This window comes from Poecilia reticulata, linkage group LG1 (genome assembly GCF_000633615.1).
Source record: "Poecilia reticulata strain Guanapo linkage group LG1, Guppy_female_1.0+MT, whole genome shotgun sequence".
Taxonomy (NCBI): Eukaryota; Metazoa; Chordata; class Actinopteri; order Cyprinodontiformes; family Poeciliidae; genus Poecilia; species Poecilia reticulata.
This window is the reverse complement of record NC_024331.1, coordinates 11,786,126-11,808,568: the sequence shown is the minus strand read 5'-3', so window position 1 is coordinate 11,808,568 and position 22,443 is coordinate 11,786,126. Positions and strand designations below refer to the sequence as shown.

Below are 22,443 nucleotides of genomic sequence, written 5' to 3'. Positions count from 1 at the left end.
TGTAATTGGAGGTGTGGGCTCAGGTGGTCTATATGTGTGTGTGTGATTTTTAACCCCTGCTGGTAAACTCTGCAGGTCTTTTACATGTCCAGAGTACATGACTGTGTTTCTGTGGCTGACTCACTGGGCAGCAGCAGGTGCTGGCCGGGACATTTGGGTCTGTAGGTCTGGAATCTGATGTGGACTGGAGAGCTTTGCTCCTGGATGATGATCTCCAACGACGACAGACGGCCAGCCTGAACAAAGCTCATTGCAGGAAACATCAGCATCTGAGAGCAGAGGGAAAAGAAAACGATATAAATAAAGCAGACTTACAGTTTCTGTTACCTCACAATTATGTACTAGTCAGGTCATCCAGCAACTTGAAAACTGAAAGCCTTTCAGCTACAATACAGGGTTTTTGGAAGGGTTTTGTATGTATGTTAATATCTTGCTGGTGAGATAATCTGAAGTTTTATATAATTTTCTTTCAACAAACTTATGTGCAAAATGTAAAAGCAAAACAGGTCAAGCAATGGCTTTCCGCCCCTTCTAAGACATAAACTAAAACCGGCCATAAGAAGGAAAGAAAGAAAATACATCCAAACTATTTGGACTGTTTTTGAGTTGTTTTCAAGGGGCCTTTTCCATGTTGGTAGTCTGAATGAATTATAAAGGGCTGTTTTCATGTGCAGCCCCGTCTCAACTTTACACAAACCAACATAAACACAGTTAATAAATTGATTTTCAACCAATTTCTGCACAAAAAAGTTAAGAATGTACAAACATGTTTTCACTGAACATCTTTAAAGGTGGACATTGGCTAAGCGCAATTTTAAATCGGCATTTGTATTCATTGTGGCTGTATACAAAATACTTTTTTTTTTTGCGAGGGAAAGTATTGCTTTCCCTCGCAAGGGAACGAAACGAGCTAATTTTGTAGGAAAAATAAGGAAAAGAAAAATCCCCCATGTCACCTAGGGGGCTTGAATAAGCTTTAAAATGATAACGTCTAAACAAACAGAAATCCCTCTTTACCTCTATGACGCTGCTCAGAGACTGTGGAGCAGAGAGCAGAGCTGCTGGTAAATGGAATAACGGATGGTCGGAAGGAAAGACGGCCATCCCCAGCAGGTACACTCCGGCATCTGGAACACGTACTGAAACAGGAACAAAAAAAAAAAACAGAATTAAAAGTCATTTAATACCATTTAGATTCATTACACAGAGTGATTTCATGAGTTTACTTTTATTACAACCCTATATCACAAGGATAAGCCTCAAAAAGGTAATTGCTAGAGAAGCTGGTTATTCAGAGTGCTGTGTCCAAGCATATTAATAAAAAAAAGTTGAGTGGAAGGAAAAAGTGCTGTAGAAAAATGAACACAAACAGCAAGAGAAACCACAGAGGATTCAAGAGGTTTGAGAGAAATTTACGAGGCACAGAGAGCAGCTGGAGGCAGTGCTTCCAGATCCACCACACAAAGACGAATCCAGGACATCGGGCCACAATTGCTGCATTCTTTGTGCTAAAGTTACTCCAGAACCTTTTAAAGCCCCATTAAAGCCGGGCTGCCTTAACATCTCAGCAGAGCCACAGACTGATTGCCTCCACGTCAGCTGCACTGATGTAGTAAATACTTGAAATCTACTACTCTATGCGTAATAGATGCACAGGTGTGTTCGATTTCAGACACCTACAGAGCATTTTGGACGCTGCTGAATTATGACAGCAGCAGCGTTTGAGCCTGAGCATAATTTATGTTGCGTGGATGTCTCTGCTGCAAGCGTGGAAGCACACCAGCTTCACCAGTAAAGCTCAGTTACACTGGTTTCCTGGACAAGCAGTGGGTAAGTCCAATCAGATACTCTGAGCAATTGTTCTTAGTTACTTTTTCCAATCATCTAAAACTTTTTCCATAAAATCCTCGGCATAACAATTAGGGATTTTATGCTTAAATTGCCAAATTCAAATTCGTCACTAAAGAGAGGCCGGCTTAAAAGAAATCAGAAACAAACGTTTGTTAGTAGAAAGTCACAGACACACACAAAAAAAAGATATCTGAAAAAACAAGAACAAAAAAAACAAGACTTGAATAATTTATTTTCTGAAGAGTGACACGAAGAAAGATGAACTGCTGAGAACAAATGACGCACCATGAAAGACAGATGACCAGTGAAATCAGCTGCTAGCCACACACTCATACATCCACCTAAAACATAACACAACTATCACGCTGTTTCATTCCTACACGTCCCGATTTCCATCCTACTGTATTCGAAATACTTTGAGGGAATGCCAGTCAGAGTGAAACTTTTTCAGTTTAAAGACTTCTTTGTTTACGGTGACTCATTCGCATTATGTGGCACACTTAGCATTCAGATTAAGTAAACATTTTGCGCTCGGCACTTGAGAAGCAATCAAGTGTGCTCTCCATTTAATGGTTTTGCAACGAGCTCATTTCGTAGGAAACATTTTAAAAGCCCTTTCACATTTTGCTAAATGCCCACATGTTGAAGATTTAATGTTACGTTTATTTAAAGTGCGACATTTTTCTCATTTATTGCTACAATAGAGCCAGAAATTACTACATCAATGGTCTTGTCACTTCCAGCAGAGTGAAATTTATTTATAGTCTTTGGGTCCTTCACCATGACGCATTAACGCCACTTGTAGCGAGTGTGCAAACAGCGTTAGCACACGTGGGTAATAATGGTGGAGCTGTTTTGAAAGTTGTTGTCCAACTGGAGCCAGTACAGTAACAACTTAATGCGCATTATTGTCGGCCATTGTTGTTATTTCTCTTCCAGCTTCAGAACTGAACCAGGACGTTTGGTGAGTATCAATGGTCACATCTGAAAACATCGGATTCGTATCAGATTTAGGACCACATGTCCAAGTTGTCTGGGTTCCATTTCTAAAAATGAGACCTGAGAAGATATGAAAAGATCAGATGGAGGCCACAGAACGACAAAAATGAAAAATCTGGTTTGGGTAACTTCAGGCTGCCTTAGAGTCCAAGGAAAACATGATGACACTTATTATGTTGAAAGTGGCGGAAATCAAAACTCTCGCACGAGGACCAATCTATACAATTTGTGCTCCAATTATGAGAAGAAAGGCCGACCTACACTTAGATTGATTAGCTGTGATACTGAAGGTGCCTACACAACCTAAAGATGTGGAAAAATCATATAATCAACCTTGCGGTTTGGTGCTTGAGGTGAAATTTGCATTTGTATTGGATGCGCCTCTTTGCACATGATCAGAGGGTGTGTGTGTGTGTGAGCATACCGTGGGGATTGTATTGGCAAACATAAGCCCTCTTGGAGTCGCAGAGGTGAGAGCTGGTCTGACCGCTCCGATCAAAGGACACGCACACGTTTCCGCCGGAGATGGACGAGCGCGGCTGCTGGCCCTCCTCCCCGTCCTGAGCCTCAGATCCRTTCACCCAGAGCAGCTTCCCCGGAGAGTCGACGTCGCTCAAGCCCAGCCACACGCCTCGCTCCCTGGTGCAAAAATTACCAGAACATTTTCAAGAAGTCAAAAAAGAAAATCACGTGCATAGGAAAAATGCAATAAAACGAGTCGAAAAAAACATCATTGATTGCGAAGACTCACAAAAGAGGCTGTGAATTATGTTCCCACTTTTCAATCAATGACTGCTGCCAGAAAGGGGTGAAAGGAAGCTTTAATTGGATTTTAAGGGGATTGGATCGCGCTAGTGTGAACTGTAGAACAAAGTATTGTGGATATGCGATGTATTTTTTCATTCTGAGGTGCATACAGAGCCAAATCAACTCCCCACACTCATTTTCCTTCCTGTCACATAGAGAAGGAAAAGGAATCTTTTTTTTTTCTTTTTTACACATCTGCGAAAACAACATCAGATAATAACTTAGTGGAAAAGGCTCAAGAGGAAAAAGAAAATTTTGAAGTCACTCAAGAAAAAAAAGCATTAGCCCTCTTATATAAGCAAGAGGGAGGAGAAACAACAGTGAAGGAGGAGAAAGAGGACAAGCTCCATCTGCAGCGCTTTTTTTTCCCTTTTTCTTTTATTTACGTCAAGCTAAGAGACCAGGGCCTCTGCCCTCACATTAACACACACACACACGTATTCACACACTCACACTCACGCACACACACAGAGCTGATGGGAGTACTGTGAGGGTGTTTAGCTCACAATGCAGCTGTGCTTTCACAGATGTGTTTTTGGAAATTTCTTTAGCCAAAACAGCAAACACTTGGGGTCGTTGGGTCGGCTCAATCGGAACAATTCTCAAAGAGTTCAGTCCACAAACAGCTCATCGGATAAAGATAAGCAGTGGGAGCTTTTGAGGATCGTCTTGATATGCAGAACACAATGCATGGAAGGCTAAATTGTATCAGAGGGTAAATGCAAGGCAGAACTTGCCACCTCAAAGTTTCTTTGTCCGTTTATCACACTTAAATGTTGCAGATCTGTTTAAAACCAGGGAATGATTACCTAAAAAATATTAAAAATACATATGATCCCAATTAACCCAACCCCATGTGAATATGTTTTAATCATGAATTGTATTCATAATTGTGATGGAACAGATAATTAGAAAAGCTAAATTCAAGACACAACCAAGCTTGATTATTACCAAACATGCAGAATAAAAAGAACAAACTTAAATGGACAGTAAGGGTGGCACAACCAGTTATTAGCTTTATGAGGCAAATACTTTGCACAGGGCCAAACTGGTTTGGATAGACCCCCCCCCCCCCCCCMMAAAAAAGAAGAAAAATCAATATTTGAAAAATTATTTTTGTGTTGAGTCAGGTGTTCTTTGTCTGATAATAAATTTGTGTTACTGATTTGATGAGCTGAAAAACCATTTTTTAAAAACCATGGTTAAATATGTAATTTAATAAACCAATCGTATGGTTAGGAAATCATCCAGCTGAAAACAAACATTAACATTATGCACATATTAAGAATCATTCTATCAAATCCTCCGTATAATCATATGCGTTCAAGACAGACACCAGGGTTTCTCCCAGGGCATTATAAGCCTGACGGGCCACCAGGCTTTGTAAATGCCAGCATTTTTTTTTAAAGACTTTATAGTTGGTGTTCAGATATTAATCTTCCAATCTTCCAATAACACATAATTATCAAGTGATATTGTCAAATTTTCTGTCAACTTTAAACATTTTTCAACTCAAAAACACGGCAGGTCGCTGGATAAATGACTGTCGAGCACCACAACCACCAGGCTTAGCAAGTATACTGASGGAAGCCTCAGATACAACAATCAGGCATAACATTATGACTACCTGCCTACTAGTGTTAGGTTCCTTTTGCTGCCAAAATGGCCGTAAAACAAGGTGGCATGGACTCCACAAGGCTGTGGTATCTGGCAGGAGGTCCTTTAAGTCCTGGAGGTTACGAAGCAAAGCCTCCATGGGTCAGACTAGTTTGCTCAGCACTTCCCACAGACGCTCAATCGGGGAATTCAGTCAACGAGTCTTTGGTGATCTTCTCAAACCATCCCTAACGCAGTTTTTCATTTTGACACCGAGCATGATTCTGTTGAAAGAGAAAAAAATCTGGGGATGCTGCTTTCACAAGAAGGTGGTCTGCAACAGTACTTGTTTGGATGGACAAAAGAAGATCCACCTGGATGGCAAGACCCAAGATTTCCCAGATGAACATTGGTTTTTGCCTTCTTCTCCGGGTAAGGGATGGATGCACTTGAAGGTCAATATTTCTCACCAACAGGAGACAAAGAGACAATCAGATTTATTCACTCCTTTTGTTGCTGCTGTTAATCTTGTGTTTGATGGGATTTTATCCAAGTCCCTCTCCACACCTTCTTTCTTCTAAATACCCGTTTCATTTCATATGGAATTTTAAATGAAAAAAGGGAAATATTAATTTCCCTTTTTTAGGGGTTATCTGATGTCACAATGTGTTTTTTACCGTCTACAGTAGAAGGAAGGACTGGGTCGGATGGCATGCCGTTTTGTCTGTCGGCCATATTGGATTTAACAAAAATAATTTCTTGCATTTGCAGCTGATGACCAGTAGTTGATAATGTATTTTATGATGCATTAGTGTCCACTTCAGTGATCTGTGTGCATGTATAACATAAAAATCCACAAGAAAATGGCTTTTCTTGTGGAAAATGGCTTGTATATCCCTTTCATGCATAGTGGTCATCACCTCACAAGGTTTGGAGCACTTAAAGCTCCAAACCTTGTGAGAGAACTAACAGGAAATGAGATTTTCACTTGAAAGTTTCCTGGTTGTATTTGCCTTTCTTCAGCTTGAACTTACCGATGGAAATCATGGCACTGGCTTAATGTCATGTCGTCACAACAAGAAAAACACCAAGGCCCCATTTCACTCACTGTGTGACTTTGCATGCCAGCAGGTTGCGCAGCTCATCACTCCTAACCACAGCCAGATCCCCGTTGCGACTCAAACACTGCTGTCGAGCGTCTTTCCAGCTCAGCTCCGCTGGAAAGATCTGGAAGCAGCTGGAGGACTTGCTGTGCAACACCCCTTCCCTCGGAGGACAGTCCGGGAAGGCTGGCGAGAAAGCAGCAAACAGTTGTGTGATTTCTCAGAATATCTGAAGTCACACTATGAGTTCCTTTTTGGGGGGGAAAAAAAAAAAAAAAAAAAGATTACCAAAAAAAAAAAATGCAGCACAATAAATGCGATTTTAAATATGCTTCTCATTTGATCATTACACCGGGTTTGTAAGACTGTTTACCATTAAACTGGTGTTTATTGTGAGGCAAAAATCTTAGAATGACATCTGAATGTAAAATAACTACAATACTAAAATATTAGTTATAAATATTCTGTTTTTATATTTTCTCTTTTTTTTAGAGGTACCTTCAATTTTTATTGAGTCTTAATGCTCCGGGTTAACACAGTGTTAAAACTGTTTAAGTGTGAAAAAATAAAATAAAATAATAAAACACACATTTGTATACCCTGTAAATGCAAATAAAAGTTTAGAATTAAACAAAGCAAAACAGAATAATATCACCACCTTTTATGACTAAAACCTGGATTGTATATTTTTCTGAAATCTGTGCTACATAGAAACTAAAACACAGATCAAATGACATCAAAACTCTGATTTTATAGTCATGGTTTTGGATTAAAAGTAGAGATAAAGACATTTTGGGAGTAAAATGTCTTGAATAAATGCAAACTGCAGTACATAAAGAGAGAAAAATAAAGATAAGTGCATAATTGAAACTTATCTGATAAGAGAAGTTTTTGATTTGGTTATGTACAAACTTGCATTAACTATGCAATAAAGCAAACTGTTACAGAAAGTTAGAAAGTTATTAAGTATTGCTTAAAAAATATAGCAGAGACTTGTCGATCTGTGAAAAGTAAGTCTTTAAAAGAGACGTATAAAAAAGCGGTTGCTTTGGGAACAAGGATCGGATATATTGTTTATTATCATAGTGCAAAAAAAGTTTAAAAACCAAAAAAAGTGGCAATATGTTTGCGGTACTTTTGCTGAATATGAGTTAAGTCAATGCGTTTCAAAATGTGATTTAATGCACCGACACCATGAAACTAGTAAAATAATCTGTTTCATAATTTGTTTCATTTTATTTTTGGTAGGCATTTGTGTTTGGGTGAAAAAAGTGACAAAGTGAAACTATAACATTTTTACTTGAGGTTAGCAATTAGATATTCAGCCATAGCAGGTGAGTAAGTTATAATTTGCACATCATGTGTTAATATTCATGGCTGCTTCTCCAACAAGACGGGGTCAATTAGATGTTTTATCTGACTTCATCATGGCATGCTCTTCTTCTTTGTCTATTTTATTAATGGTCCCATTATAGTTGAAATAAGAACCTAACGTGATCCGATAATAAAAAATATACTTTGCACAAGCCAAGACTTTAAAAAGACCCGCAATGGAGATTAATTAAAAATCCCAAATTCTTTGTCTTAGAACGTTTATCTCATACTGATGATTTATTTCAGCTGCCCTTCAAAACGAGAACATAATTACATCTTTTCTGGAAGAGAAGTGAAATTAGACTAGGTTTCAGTTTCCCATCTGACAACCTTCTACGTTAAACTGAAACCGAGATTCACATCACACAGAAAACAACGAGCAGTTTCGGGTCAGAAAACATTTCTAACAGGTAATTTGCACCTCGTCATTAGTTTCACAGAGCTCGTGTGTCGTCGTCGATATATTTCTCTTTTACCTTTGGCAACCTGGATATCGTTCTGTGAGATTGTCCAGTTCACATTTAGGCCGATGCCGCCCCAGCTGACCAGTGTGACGTCCACGCTCTTGTTGGCCACGACGAACGACGGGCAGTGCAGCTCGAGTTTGGGAGGAAGAGCCACGGTCACGTCTGTCTGCGCAGACACCTGAGTAACAAACACAAACCCAGATGCTTAGTGTTCTTTTCACCTGGTCACAAATGCTAACAATAATTTGGGTTCATAATTGTGGTAAAAAAAACACATATTTCTGAAAATGATTGTATTGAATTATCTGATCTATTTCTAACTCTTCTTAGTAGAACTGGTGGATATTGTGAATTTAAAATGGTTGGTTTTTCTGTGCCAGACCTGGCACATCAGGGCATTACCCGGCTTTATCTGCTTCAAAGAGTGTTTTGGGATTATCATCGTCTTTCTGGAACATCATCTTGTGTCCAAAATTCAAGAACGAAATCATTGATTTGAATTAAATTTGATGGGTTTTCAGGCTATTATTCCACTTTATCCAAAATACCTGCACTACAGCCTGGTCGATACCATCTCACATTATGTTGTGACAACAATTTACCAGTATATTCCAGTTTATGATAAACTTAAAACTTTTTTTGTTGTTGTTTTTTTTACATTTGTATTAGAGTGTTAAACCTGAAGACATGTTATTCCAACAGGTCAAAAGACTCCAAATACACATCAGAAGTGTTTTGGGAGCGGATGAAAGAAGCTACAAGTACAATTTTGGAAACTCCAATCCCAGTTATGTATATCAGGCATGGGTGAATTTTGGGTCAGTGCCAGGAAAGCAAGCAGTTTAAATGAATGAATTGAACTTTAGTGGTCAAATATCCAGACTGAGTTTTGTCTGAAGCATGTCGGTGCCACATAAAGACGTTTCACCAAATAATATTCTGAATTTATGTACATATTTAAACTTTTGTTAATAGGAAGGAGGGAAAACAATTCACTGCAAACTCCAGGTAGGACCTGGAAAGTAATAATTTATAAAAGTGCAAACTACTGACTGGCATGGCAGAGCTTAAAAATAGACCCAAAGAAAGACCAGTTCTAGGAATAAATGAGAAGCATTCAGTAAAAAAAAAAAAGTGTCTCTAACCTCCTTGTGTCCAGCCCAGGCCTTCAGACTGACTTTGTAATGTCCTGGAATTGCAAACTTGTGAGCCGCTGTGGTGACACCCTTTTCCGTGGGGCTGAGACGAGGCGAGAGATCGCCAAAGTCCCAGGAAAGGGTGACGGGCGTGACGGAGGAGGCGGCGGAGAAAACGACGAGGTCGTGCACGCTCTGCAGTGGGAGAGCCCCGAGCGAGACGGAGAACTCCACCGCAAACACATCGCGGGCCAGAGTCCACCGACATTCCTGTCAATTGAAGGAAAGTATGTGAGGAAGTGGAGGTCTTGGTGTCAATGCAGACGAGTGTTTCTGAAGCAAAACAAGCTTAATTTGTAAAAAAAAAAAACAAAAAAACAAACAAAAAAACAGGGTAAACAAAAGTACTTGGGCAAACATTTGAAATCATATAAAAAGAAAGAAGCATTAAACTGTAAACTTTACTGCAAATTAAAGGCTAAGACGTAAGCTAAATGACTGAATAATGATTAATGTTAATGTGAAAGCCGACAGAAACTGTGATGTTTTTCATTCTGGTTTTAAAAAGCCAACAGTTCCTGCAAGTCTCAGGTTTTCAGGGAGTTTGTGTCCGAGCTGAAGAGCGAAGGAACTAAACGCTGCCGTCGTTGTTTAGTTCTGGCCTTGGGAGCGCCGAGTCTCTGAGGACTTCAGTGTTTGAGCAACTTTAAAGCAAGTTAGTCCTGATTTGACCAAAACCCCTTTATTTTTGGCGAGTCCGATCTCTAACGTTGCATGTTTGGGACCAAAAGTAATGCTTTCTGTCTTTCTTCATTAACCGGGGAACATTCTGTCCCATCCACCCACAAAATATTATGGACGCGCCGAGTTGAAGCGCTCCATCATCTGAGCGAGAGAAAGCGTATCTAGTTAAGTCCAAAATTATTTACGCCTCTGGCAGATTTAGGCTTCAAACATTTCTCACTAAACAGAGAAGTTTGTATTTGATTAAAAAAAGGGATGGAATATCTCAAAATGAATAAAACAATGTATAAAAAATTTATATCTTTTGAGATAAGATGACATTTGGTTTGATTTTTTTTAATTATTATTTATTTACACCATTCTCAAAATCTCTATAAAATTACAACAAGATTGAATGATTCTGGTCTTAGCTGTGAATGAAAGTGAGCCAAAAGTGCAGCCTTGAGGATCTCCCCATAATCTTTGTTCAACTCAGGTTTTAACAGCTGACATCCATCCATTTTCTTTACACCCTTGTCCCTCAGTGGGGTCGGGAGGGTTGCTGGTGCCTATCTCCAGCTAACGTTCCGGSCGAGAGGCGGGGTCACCCTGGACAGGTCACCAGTCTGTTGCAGGGCAACACAGAGACACACAACCATGCACACACACACTCACTCCTAGGGGCAATTTGGAGAGGCCAATTAACCTGACAGTCATGTTTTTGAACTGTGGGAGGAAACCTGAGAACCCGGAGAAAACCCAAGCATTCACAGGTAGAACATGCAGACTCCATGCAGAAAGGCCTGGGTCGGGTATCGAACCCAGAGCCTTCTTGCTGCAAGGCAACAGCTCTACCAACTCTGCCACTGTGCAGCCCGTCTGGCAAGTGACACGAAGCAGAAATAAAGCAACACACGGCGTACCGTCATCACATGGCGGTTGGTGCAGGCGGCCGAGCAGTGAGATCCGCTGATGAAGTTGGGCTCGTTGTTCGTGCTGCACAGACACTCGTGCCTTTCCCCCAGGCCTCCGTAGAGGTGCGACAAACCGAAGCACACGCTGTTACACTGCTCACGCGTGTAGTTCCCGGGCTTGGAGTAAGTGAAGATCACCAGCTCACTTCGACCACCTCCTCGGCTGCTGCTGTCCTCCAGACATGCGGCGTAGCTGAGGCCTGAACCACAGACGGTGGATTTAAGGTTTAATTATAAGATCTCTCATTTCAACCAGCAGAAAAAGGTCAAACGGTGAAGTGTTTATTGCTCTAATGTCTATCATGAGTCCAGTGTAATAATATAACATTAATCTAAGTTTTAAAGATAGGCATGAAATGATTAGAAAATATCAAACAACTCTGTGATGAGGAGATCTGATTATTATTATTATTTTTTTTTTTTTTGCTGCCTTTGTTTTTGGGATTTAGAGTCACAGGTCTCTGTGGACAGGATAAGGTCAACTGGATTAATCTGCGAAACAAAGATTAAGAATATGGATGCAAGTGCATGTCTGGTGGGAGAGCTGCAAGATCTCCAAATATGGATTGCTTTCCCTTTCTTGATCTTTGTTTCTGCTTTCTGCAGATTGATATCAGCCATGCATTTTTTTATTATTGCTCCAAGAACGGCCCTTCTGTGTGTGTGTGTTTTTTTTTGCCTGCATATAAAAGGTTTTGTAAGATTTTGGGTAAACATTTTGATTTTTTTCTTTTTACCACAGGTTTGCAGGCTAATGTTGAGCAAAGGCTGTCGGTGGAGCGCAGGCGGGTCTTTGCACAGCATAGCATGAGGGCGTCGGACTTGGACTCTTTTCTCCTTGAGGCATTTCACCAACCGGAACAGCTCACAGTCACATTCAAAGGGATTATTGCTTAGATCGCTGTGGAAACAAACACACGGGACTAAAGTTATCAAAATGTAATTTTCTTAAAATCCCAATAGTCCAGAGTAAACAGCTTGTACTGTCATTTCAGGTTCTAAGCTCTTTTTGTTCAAAATAATGAAAGTTTGACTTCTTCAGCTTTTGACTAACAAGCCAATTGTTTAGCATCTCACCAAAAAGCTAAAATGTAATGGTTTAAATCATAGCTAAGTCAAGTGGTAAACTGGTCCAGTCAAAGTCCAAACCTTAAAACAGGAGACTCGATGGCAGAAATGAAAAATGCTAATTTTTTCTATTTAATTTCATTGAGCTTAAAGGGCAAGAAATGCAGTCTGTTGAAGAACAAAGGAGCTAGACACACTCCCTAAATAAATGGCTGATGGCAACAAAAGCTGCTTCCAGAAGGTTTCATCTCATGCAATTAAATACAAATTCTTATTTATGCATAACTCTGTGGTTGTCTGTGCACATAAAATCCCAAATCTGGGCAGTCGAAGGGCTGTGAATACTTTTTCTAGGCTCTGAACAAACTATCCAAATTTAAACGCTCCGATTCTTGCATGTTTATCCCATTTGATTAAACCACATTTTGAGGTTGTTTACAGAAAACATCATGTCTTTTCTCATCCAATAAATTTTCCTGGAGGTAATAAGCGTGTGGAGAAATTGCCGAGCAAAACTGCATGCAGTGTCGCTCCGACAACGCTGGCACAATGGCTACGTTCAGCTGAATTTATGGTAATTAATAAATATTCCTGTGGCAGCGGAGAGTGGTTTTGGCTTACAGTGGCGGCCAGCTGTGAGGCATTTTTAATCAGTTTCCTTGGTCTGCCGCCTGCTACGAAACAGGCACGTTTTAGACAGACAGAAAAGTATGTGAAAGTCCAGAAAACAACCAGCAAATCATTAAAAAAAATGAACCTTAGCAGTCGCATTGAACAAATTGGAATAGTTTTTAAAAGTTTATTTATTTCATTTGCTAAGTGAAGAGCATTGTAAAGCTTAGCGACACACAGGCAGAGATTTTGAAGCTTTTATTTCGGTTTATTGTGATAATTTTCTGCCTACAGCTGATAAAAAGACAAACGTGTACTAAGGGTACAAATAGAAATATATCATGAGAAAAATAAAAAAACAGCAGTAATAGATGTAGCACAGTAAAGATTAGAGTACAAAAAGCTGCTGATTTGGATTAGTGATGCATCATTTTTGATAATTTTATACTTTCAGTGATCCCTGTGGAGAGTCAAAGAGTCACAGAGAGAGTCGCAGTGAATAATGAATACTTACATTTGTGTTAGGTTACATAAGTTGTCACATATCCTTCCGTCGATGGTGGTAATTTGATTGTTGCTCAAATCTCTGGGGGCAGAAACAAAGAAATCACTTTTGACATTAGAAGAAAAAGTCTCGTCTCTTCCTCTGTAATTGCACAATTTAATTACTGTCACATTCTCACTTTGACAAGATCAGAGTTGTGTGGGTTTGTCAGGGAATCAAAACTCTAACCGAAGAAGAAAGCCCTTTGATCAGAGAGCATCTAGGACATTTTTTTTCCTGCTTTATCTAGTTGTGTGCTAACGAAGAGGAGCTCCGGATGACAAGATCACGTCTCTCTCAGACGATGACGTCACGAGACGGCTGCCGGCGTTCCCGACAGAAAACGCAACGCAGCCCAGTTCTGTTTCTCCGTGGTTTATTGTGCCAAATATGTTCTCTTTTCGTTTAGCTAATGGTTATTTAGAAATCGATTAATCAATCAATCCGATAAAAGTTGGAACATTCTGCAGATTTTTCACTTTAACACTTTCTTATATATATAATATTAGAAATGCACTAAAACATGCAAATAAATAAACAATTCAATTCCTTTTTTAAATGAATAAATAATCATTTTAGGAGAAAAAAATGTTTGCTAAAGCTAAAAGTAAAAACCTCTAACATCAACATGAGAGTTACTTTGCCTGACGTAGCATTAATAAAGCGTAGGGCTTATGTGTTCATTTTTTTTAAATTAACCAATTATTAGTCAATTAAAAAATTTATAAATTAATTTAATTCTTAATTCAATCTGTAGAGACTCACACAGAGAGAGAAAAAGCAGTTAGACAATTTTATTGGACCGAGAAGTTGGCGCTCGGACACCGGCAGAAGACGTGCGTGCTGAGAATCGCAGCGAGCTTGAATGATCGGCTCGAATGAAGCTCAGGTAGGTCTTCCCCCGGGCCCAGTCACTGGTGGGGGAGCGGAGCTTGGAGAGAGGAGTCTTGAGGGGACCTGGAGGCGTCTGGGAGGCTGGTGGTGGAAACGGGGAGGAGGTGGGTGGATCTGTGGTTGCTTAGTCTTTTGAAGGAGCTGTTGCCATGTGATTGAATCGAGGTAGAGAGATGGTGCGTCCTGATTAGCTGGCTTAGTAATTGATGCCGGAAGAGTCTTTCAGGTTGAATTTCTGCCTAGGGCTTCATTTAAGAAGAGATTTTGCACATATGCTATAGGCTAGTGGTTCTCATGGGCGGTACCGCCCCCCAGGGGGCGTTCAGAGGACGGCAGGGGGCGCTGGCGGACATTTTTACAAAAGGGGGGCGCTGGGATGCCTTTGGGGGGCGTTTGGTCGAAGGTAAACTTTACACCTTAAATGCACAACAATGCCAGTTTAGACTTTGAGCAACTTGGTAAAACTGTATTGTGTAACATTAAATCATGCTTGGCTGCAACTGTATCAATGGCAGCTCTTCTTCTATTCAGTGTTTGTTAGCTTCTGTTAGCTTCTTGGCGCAGCTCCGTTCTCCTGCTACTGGTAGCTAAAATGTTTGGATTGTAAAGGAGACCGTTGAGTTTAAAAGCTCAACCTCTCCGCTGATAGTGGCATTAGAAGACTGAACACATGAAGAGAAATCATCCTAGGGAACGATTTTTTTGTTTTTAATCATAAGTATTTTTTAATTATAAAAACATTTTTTTGATTAAAAAAACAATAGCAATATTATATAAAGTTATATAACAAACAGTGAGGGCACTGTGTATCCCTCTGAAAAATGAACCCGTTTAAATAAAGAAATAAAGAAATCCTTCCGTGGGTGATACCACGATAAAGAGCGTTCATTTTATAGCGTTAACACCGGTGCTGTAAGTGTTTCTATCATACAGACATTAGGCTGTTGTTGTTGTGCTATTAGCTAGCTGCTAGCTAACGACTTTGCTAGCAAAGCTGGATAACTAAAAAACTTCTCCCCTGTATCTTTAATGATACCAGTCATTCTTCAGTATTTATTATGCAATAAGGGCACATCGCCCGTCCAAAACCAATCGTCTCCATAATGGATATATGTCCGATCTTCTAATTTTCTTTGCTGCATAATGTACTTTTCATTTGCTCTAGCATTAGGTAAATGTATCTTGAAGGAGAATAGCACTTAAATAATAAATAGTCCAACAAGGATATTCATTTAGAATTAAAAATAACTCACCCTCAATTACCATAATTGATATAATGTATGTAATAAAAGTTCGCCAAAGTCCCAAAGGAGGAATCCAAAAGCTCAACCTCAACCTCTGCTCTAAAGATAGAGGCATTAGAAGACCGGACACTTCAAGAGAAATCTGACCTAGGGGACGATTTCTCTTATGCCAAAGACCAAACTTCCCCGGCTGGGGAAGTTTACAATCCAAACTTCCCCGGCTGGGGAAGTTTGGATTGTAAAGGAGACCATTAAGTTTAGAAGCTCAATGGTCTTTTAAACTCAATGGTTTGAGTTTAATCCAAACTTCCAATCCAAACTTACCCAGCTGGGGAAGTTTGGATTGTAAAGGAGACCATTGAGTTTAAAAGCTCAACCTCTCCGCTGATGATAGTGGCATTAGAAGACAGGACCCAACAAGAGAAATCGTCCTAGGGAACGTTTTCTCTAGTCTTGAAGAACAAACTTCCCCAGCTGGGGAAGTTTGGATTGTAAAGGAGACCGTTGAGTTTAAAAGCTCAACCTCTCCGCTGATAGTGGCATTAGAAGACTGAACACATGAAGAGAAATCATCCTAGGGAACGATTTTTTTGTTTTTAATCATAAGTATTTTTTAATTATAAAAACATTTTTTTGATTAAAAAAACAATAGCAATATTATATAAAGTTATATAACAAAGTTATATATTTTTCATTATACATTATATTATTATACATTATATATTTCATTATATTATATACAAAGTAGCCTGCAAATGTTTTGGTGAGGGGCGGTGAGGGACCTGGATAAAGGCTAGGGGGGCGCTGGGCCAAAAAAGGTTGAGAAACACTGCTATAGGCAGAAAGGATGTACAGATACAAGTTTTTATGATCTTAAATGCAAAATGTTTAAATCATTTGTACAGTTTTGGCTTAGTTGCTGCTCTAACTGTGTTGTGGCCTTCTTTGAGTCTGTTTAATGAAGTTAACCGATTACTAACTCAGCTATTTCAATAACTGATAACTCACGATTAATCATTTCAGCCCTACTCTTCATCTACATATCCTGCTTTCTGTCTCCTTTCCCCTCTTCCTCTCTCCACTCACTCCCTCCTCACTCCTGAGAGCTGAATAATGGGCCCGTTGTGTGGTGGTTTGGACAGAACTGATGGAAACCATCAGAGCTCGCCCTCATCACACACACACATGCGCACGCACACGYACACACACACACACACACACATGCACACACACACACACACGCATACACACACACACACACACACACACACACATACATACATACATGTGCTTAAATGCCCGTTCAACGAGTGGAAAAAGAAAAGTAATGTAAGTAAAAGATGGAAAGATGAACAAAGAGAGGTAGTGGGAGCCCTGGGCAGCGAGCTGTAATTGAACTTAATCGTAGCGTGGTTCGCATGTGTGCGAATCACTATGTGGGGCTTTTTTTCCCCCAAGCGCTGCAGTCCGACTAACATACTCCTGGGATTTCAGCCTACTTACATTCAGACTAAACTGAGATTTCTCCTCCTCTGCACTCTTTTCATCTTCCTCGTTCACTTCTCCTCTCGACTTGGAGACGGGCAGCTCCAAATCCCCCTCCTCCTCTTTAAGTTCATGCTCACAGAACCGACGGCGGCCCACAACAGGGGAGACCCTCACGATGACTGATTAAATGTTCAGCACTTGAGTCATTCCTCTTTTTGCTTCCGGTGACCCTGACTTTCTTAAAGTCACTTAAAATGATCCTGATCAACGTATCTTCTCGTCAACATTTTTCTTTGGACCTTCACTGCTGTAAAAGAGGCTGGTCGTATTCTCTAGTGTTTCCAGCCTGAGGTTTTGTCTTTTATCTCCCGCTTGTTCACTTTTTAGGGCACACAGTTCAAATATATACAAATGTAGAAATAGACGGAAAAATCCAAAAGGAAGCTGTACGAAAATCGAACAAAAACCACTACAAAACTTTGTTACGATACTAGTATACCAATGTTTTCCTTCCTGTATGGACTGTTTATTAAATGACTTAATTGTGTCCAAGTCATATTCATATTTAATGTAAGTAAAAGGATGTGAAATAATTAGCTGGAGTAGAAAGCAAAGGAATTCATGAACCTTTGTCACATTTGTTATATTAAAACCACAAACATATGTATTCTGTTAGAATTTTATGTCATAGATTTAACTCAAAATAACACAGAATTAAGTGCAACGAAAATATACGATTTTCAAGATTTTTTTAGAAATAACATCAATGTCCCACTCATCAAAGTAAAATAGTGAATTGACACCGTTCTTGCATAAAGATGTTTTCATTTAGTTCACTGAATTGTTTCTCAATATGAAGTAAATGTACTCAGACTAAACATCGGATTAAAAATCTTGCGCCCTTTCTGTCACGTCTTACTTTTTATACATTATTCTTTATTTAAATGAAAAAAATAAAAAAATGGCAACATTTTCAAAAGTTAATGACAGTTTGCAGCAAAGTTTCACCTTCTTTTGCAGGAGACAAATATCTGAACTTTCCTCATAAATGTGACGTGTGAAAAATTCTCTCTTTTCCAAGTTATACTAATTGTGCAGGAATATTAAGGAATTGAGAGTTTCACCACAAAGACAAACGGATTAAATAAGCGGAGATGAATGAGTCGAGTAGACGATGACGCAGCGCGGTGTTTACTTACAGCTCTCGGAGGCCCGTGAGCCGATCTAGCAGGCTGGTATCAAGGGAGGAGATGTGGTTCTTGGACAGATCTCTGTGGGAAAAGAAAGAAACCCACATTTAAAATAACCCCATGCACACATAACAACTCAAAAACACACCATCATCATCAGAAGCAGCCAGAAGCGAATTATGCAAGGTAATTGTCTGGGATTAGGAGAACCACACGCTCAACCAGCGGAGCAACAAAAGACCGAAATACTTAATTAATAAAAGTCGAGATGGAGACGAGCACAAGCGTCAGACGGGAGGAGGATCCAGAGAGTCACCTCGTCTTTGCGACCACTAATAACACAAGTGTTCCCACTGAAGTTTTATTCACTGTAATATGTCAATAAAAGATGACTAAATGCTTTCACCAAAAGCTACTAAGAGGTAGTTTCTAAACTCGTAAAGTTTAAAGCCAGAACAGAAACAGGAAACATGGACGACGTTGACTAATGAGGAAATAACACTGCAAAGGTCAACTCCTCACACGCACCTGCCTTAAAGCAGCGTTTGTCAGGACGACAGCTAATTATACACATCTGCTTCATCATCCAGCTCCTCTGGCTCTGCTCCTGAAGCAGCAGTGATCCCTCACTCACACGCTTTTCATTGCTTATCAGTGACAGGAAGAGGAGAGCAGAGCCAGAGCGAGTGTTGAGGGTTCGGTTTGGTACTGAGCAAACAGAGCAGATCGGCAAACCGCTGTCTTACTGTGAGGATGTTCTTTTCATTATTCATGCTAAAATACTGAACGTTCGCAGCCTGATGAGAGAGAAACGAAGTGAATGATGCAGCTTGGAGTGAAAAATGTTTGAGATACTCAAATCCGCAGTATTTTCAATATCTGGATCTGTAATATTTAATATAAAAGAAGGAAAGAAAGGAAGAAAAATACTTTTAATTAAATGAGAGAAAAGCTGATTGAAATCTACAGTTTCAATATGTTTATTTTTTTCTTCTAAGAATTTGAGATTTCATGGTTGAAGTTGGTAAAAATGATTCTCACATTCCAATATGGTTGCCTCACGTASCAACTTAGTGATTGCAAAAAAGTGAGAGAAAAAAAACAACAGCTTTATTTACACTTCTAAAAATCTTCACCCCATTTAAGAGTTTGTGCCCTAATGATTTTAAAGCCTTCTTTCAGACGTGTTCCTGCAGCGTTTGCTCTGTTATCAGCACAATTTTCTGTCTTGGTTGCTGACAATATCTATGAGAAAATCCCACTTGTTTCCAAACCTGGAACTGGGACCCAGTTAGGTTTGGGTTTGATCCCATTCCAGGGTCAAAGTTCAGACTTAAGCAGAATGAAACTACCGTTATTTTGTTCCTGGTTCTGTGTATTTCACTTCATCGCTGTCAGCCTGTTTGTTCTTACTTCTCAAATAGCTCAAAACAAAATCTCTTTTCAGATTAATGTGGAGTTCATCCCAATGTCTTTTGGTGGTATTTATTGAAATAACACTTAATAAACACTCTAACGGAACCGACATTGAAAAAAAAAAACATGTTCAAGCCACAATGTTCAGGGTTTGCAGCCTTCATCATAAATTTATACTCAGGCCACAGTTTGAGCAATCCTGGATCTAAATGAATCTTTACAGAATGCCAGCCTTGCAGGATGTTGTTATGCATGTGGTTTTGAATGTAATATAAAGCAAAGTGGCACTAAACAGAAAATCTGAATCAAGCCCGTTTCCGTTCATGAGCTGTGCTGCGTGGAGCTGCATCTGCAGGAAGCTGGGTTAGCCATGCTAAGCTTGTCAATTCTTTTCCTGAAAAAAAAAAAAAAAAACGCCAAAAAAAAAACAACTTCAAAGAAGCCGGAGTATATTTCTCCAAAGATGTTTACGATTCATAATTTTCACATGCCCAGAATGCATTTTGTATACACACACACAACCGCAAAAATGGAAATAAAAGAGTCTGCAGATAATATTTCAGATATGTGTAAAGCTAAGTGACTTTGGTTTCCACTTTCGGGTTTCCAACCAAGTTTCAGCTGCACGTGAGAAAAAAAATGCAAAAAAAAAAAAAAAAGTATATAAATCTAGAAACAAGAAGTATAAGGCTGCAGGCAAACAAAAAACAGTCTGCTAAAATGCAGCCGTGAGATAAATAACTGCAGTAAAGTGTCGCTCAGCAGGTTCTGAATTCACAGAAAACACAACGAGAACCAGAGAAAAGGAAGGTTGGAGTGCATGGGACGGCACGCCTCTCTTTCTCCTCTCACACTCTTACTTTTCGTGTGTGTGTGAACAGAGTAGGACGCCCGTTCCCAAAAGGAAACATCTGGACATTCCAGACCAGCTGTGTAAGAAAAGATGGAGACCGAAAGACGAGAGAGGAGAGAGAGAGCGAGCTCTGCTCTGCTAAACCCATCAGAGGATGAGAAAAGGGAAGCAACGGGAACGAAGCCCCGCCCACATCCCTGATCACTCAAGCATCACGTCGACAAAACCGGCCTCAAGTCATGGCTCTCCGTCCGGTGTGTGTGTGCGTGTGTGCGTGTGTGCGTGTTTCTCACACCTAGAGTCAACTCAACAGAGACAACCAGAGATAGAACAGAGAGAGAGACAGAGAGACTATACATATGTGTGCTTAACATGACCAAATAATCTGACCTTCGGCACGTCTATTAGCAACAGACTCCCGTTCTCTCTGCTACCCCCGGACACACATGGTTTCATTTACACACACACACATACAGCGCCGAACACATATGGTTCTGTTTTGCTAACAGTGTGGCCAATGATCTAACAACTCCTTATAAGGCCTGTCTGGTGCCACTTATTCTGAGCTGGGAGATGAAAACACACACAGAAAATCCTCGCTGGCTCTGCTGTGTTTGGTCAGATGGGATGACAGGAGGAGCTGGAAGGGACACTGAAGGAAATATGGATGGAGAAAAAAAGATGACCTAGCTGAAGAAATAATTAAGACAAAAAGCAATTACACTGATATTCGTTTGTTCTTAAAAAAAAACGACGTGTAGATGGCAGACTGACATCTGTTGCATCTTTGCAGCAAAGTAGTCCAAGTCCCTGTAAGTGAAGGCCAACGCTCCACTAACCCACTAAACACAGGCTCTTCTGTGGTTGCTTTCATCCTCTCGGTCTCTTTTCCTGATTACTGTGCTGCTCCCTCCCTCACTTCTCTGCTCGTTCTGCTTCCCCCAAAAACTGCTAAGAGTTGGAAAGTCTGCGCCAGTAAGTCAGCGGGTTAGCCGGCCCGGTCGAACGTAACGGAAGAGACAAAGTCAGATGTGAAAGAAAAGGCAGAGGGGAGAGAGTGACCACCGTTCTGTGGCTGTCTGACGGTAGCTCAGTTTGCCTTGTAAACGCTGAGACACAGTCTGAACCAGAACCGGGGCTCCTACTGGAACCGTCAGATCAAAATGTAAAAAAAAAGTTCCCAGATTAAAATATGAAAACCTAAAATCTTGGTTTCTCTGAAGTTATCAGATTTAAAACATAGAACCCAGAAGCACCACTGAGAGATGTACGTATGGGTGAATGAATAAATGGAATTTAGACAATGGGACAGGGACTAAGGCATGTAGTTTCCATGTATGCAGACATAAAACACATTTAAATCAAATTCCACATGTTCCCAGATTTTTCTAGGAAGCGTGGAGGTGAGGAGACAGCCGAGGCATCACGAGCCTCCATTGACTGATTTCCCTTCTGCAAACATGGAAAGTCTGGGATACAGATATTGGAAAAGGAGACATGCGATTAAAGAGGCTTGCTGGTCTAAAAGTCTATCATCTTGCCTCACATTTTGGCTCCTCTCCTCTCATCTTGCTCCTCTATTTAGAACATTTTGTCCAGTTTTCCAGCCGCTGCTGCGTGGGTTGTCCGATGTCCAGCTGGCAAGTGAAGGGCAGCTGTGCACAGCGGTCCAACACACTCAGCCTAAAAAGCGACGCACTCACAGATGCACAGAGGACCGAACATGCAAATGATAACATCTGCAAGTAGAGGAAAAGAATCGGCCTGTTTGTCGTCTTTGAGACTACGCCGGTCAAAAACGTCTTTATTTATATACTGCAGACTTAAAAGAGAGAAAATGCATGTCAGGACTGCAGTGGTGGATAATTGGAGTGAAAAATATCTATGCCATTTGTCTGAAAAACAACATTACCCCTGGCAGTACCAGTAACTATAAAGACGGTGATTATCCGAGCAAACTTGGAAGCAAACATAAACAAATGTTTTGAGTAAACTATGGCACAGTTGGAGCTGCTGCCTCCACCACTTGTCTATTTGGATTTCCGACATGCAATGGATTTCGCAACGCACGCCAAAGTTCTGCCAAATTTATGCGGTGCAGTGA

At 40.2% G+C, this 22,443-nt stretch overlaps 1 protein-coding gene across 1 annotated transcript in view; it reads right to left on the bottom strand.

Moving 5' to 3' along the window:
* Positions 1 to 22,443, bottom strand: part of pkd1a (polycystic kidney disease 1a) — a 75,758-nt gene that overhangs the window by 42,854 nt on the left and 10,461 nt on the right. Inside the window, exons 2-11 of the mRNA XM_008410790.2 lie at positions 18,080 to 18,151; positions 13,225 to 13,296; positions 11,768 to 11,931; positions 10,980 to 11,230; positions 9,343 to 9,603; positions 8,207 to 8,375; positions 6,362 to 6,542; positions 3,275 to 3,489; positions 1,018 to 1,139; positions 125 to 269 (exon numbers count right to left, since the gene is read on the bottom strand). Coding sequence (XP_008409012.1) covers positions 125 to 269; positions 1,018 to 1,139; positions 3,275 to 3,489; positions 6,362 to 6,542; positions 8,207 to 8,375; positions 9,343 to 9,603; positions 10,980 to 11,230; positions 11,768 to 11,931; positions 13,225 to 13,296; positions 18,080 to 18,151 — 1,652 coding nt within the window. The remainder of the gene's footprint in view (positions 1 to 124; positions 270 to 1,017; positions 1,140 to 3,274; positions 3,490 to 6,361; positions 6,543 to 8,206; positions 8,376 to 9,342; positions 9,604 to 10,979; positions 11,231 to 11,767; positions 11,932 to 13,224; positions 13,297 to 18,079; positions 18,152 to 22,443) is intronic.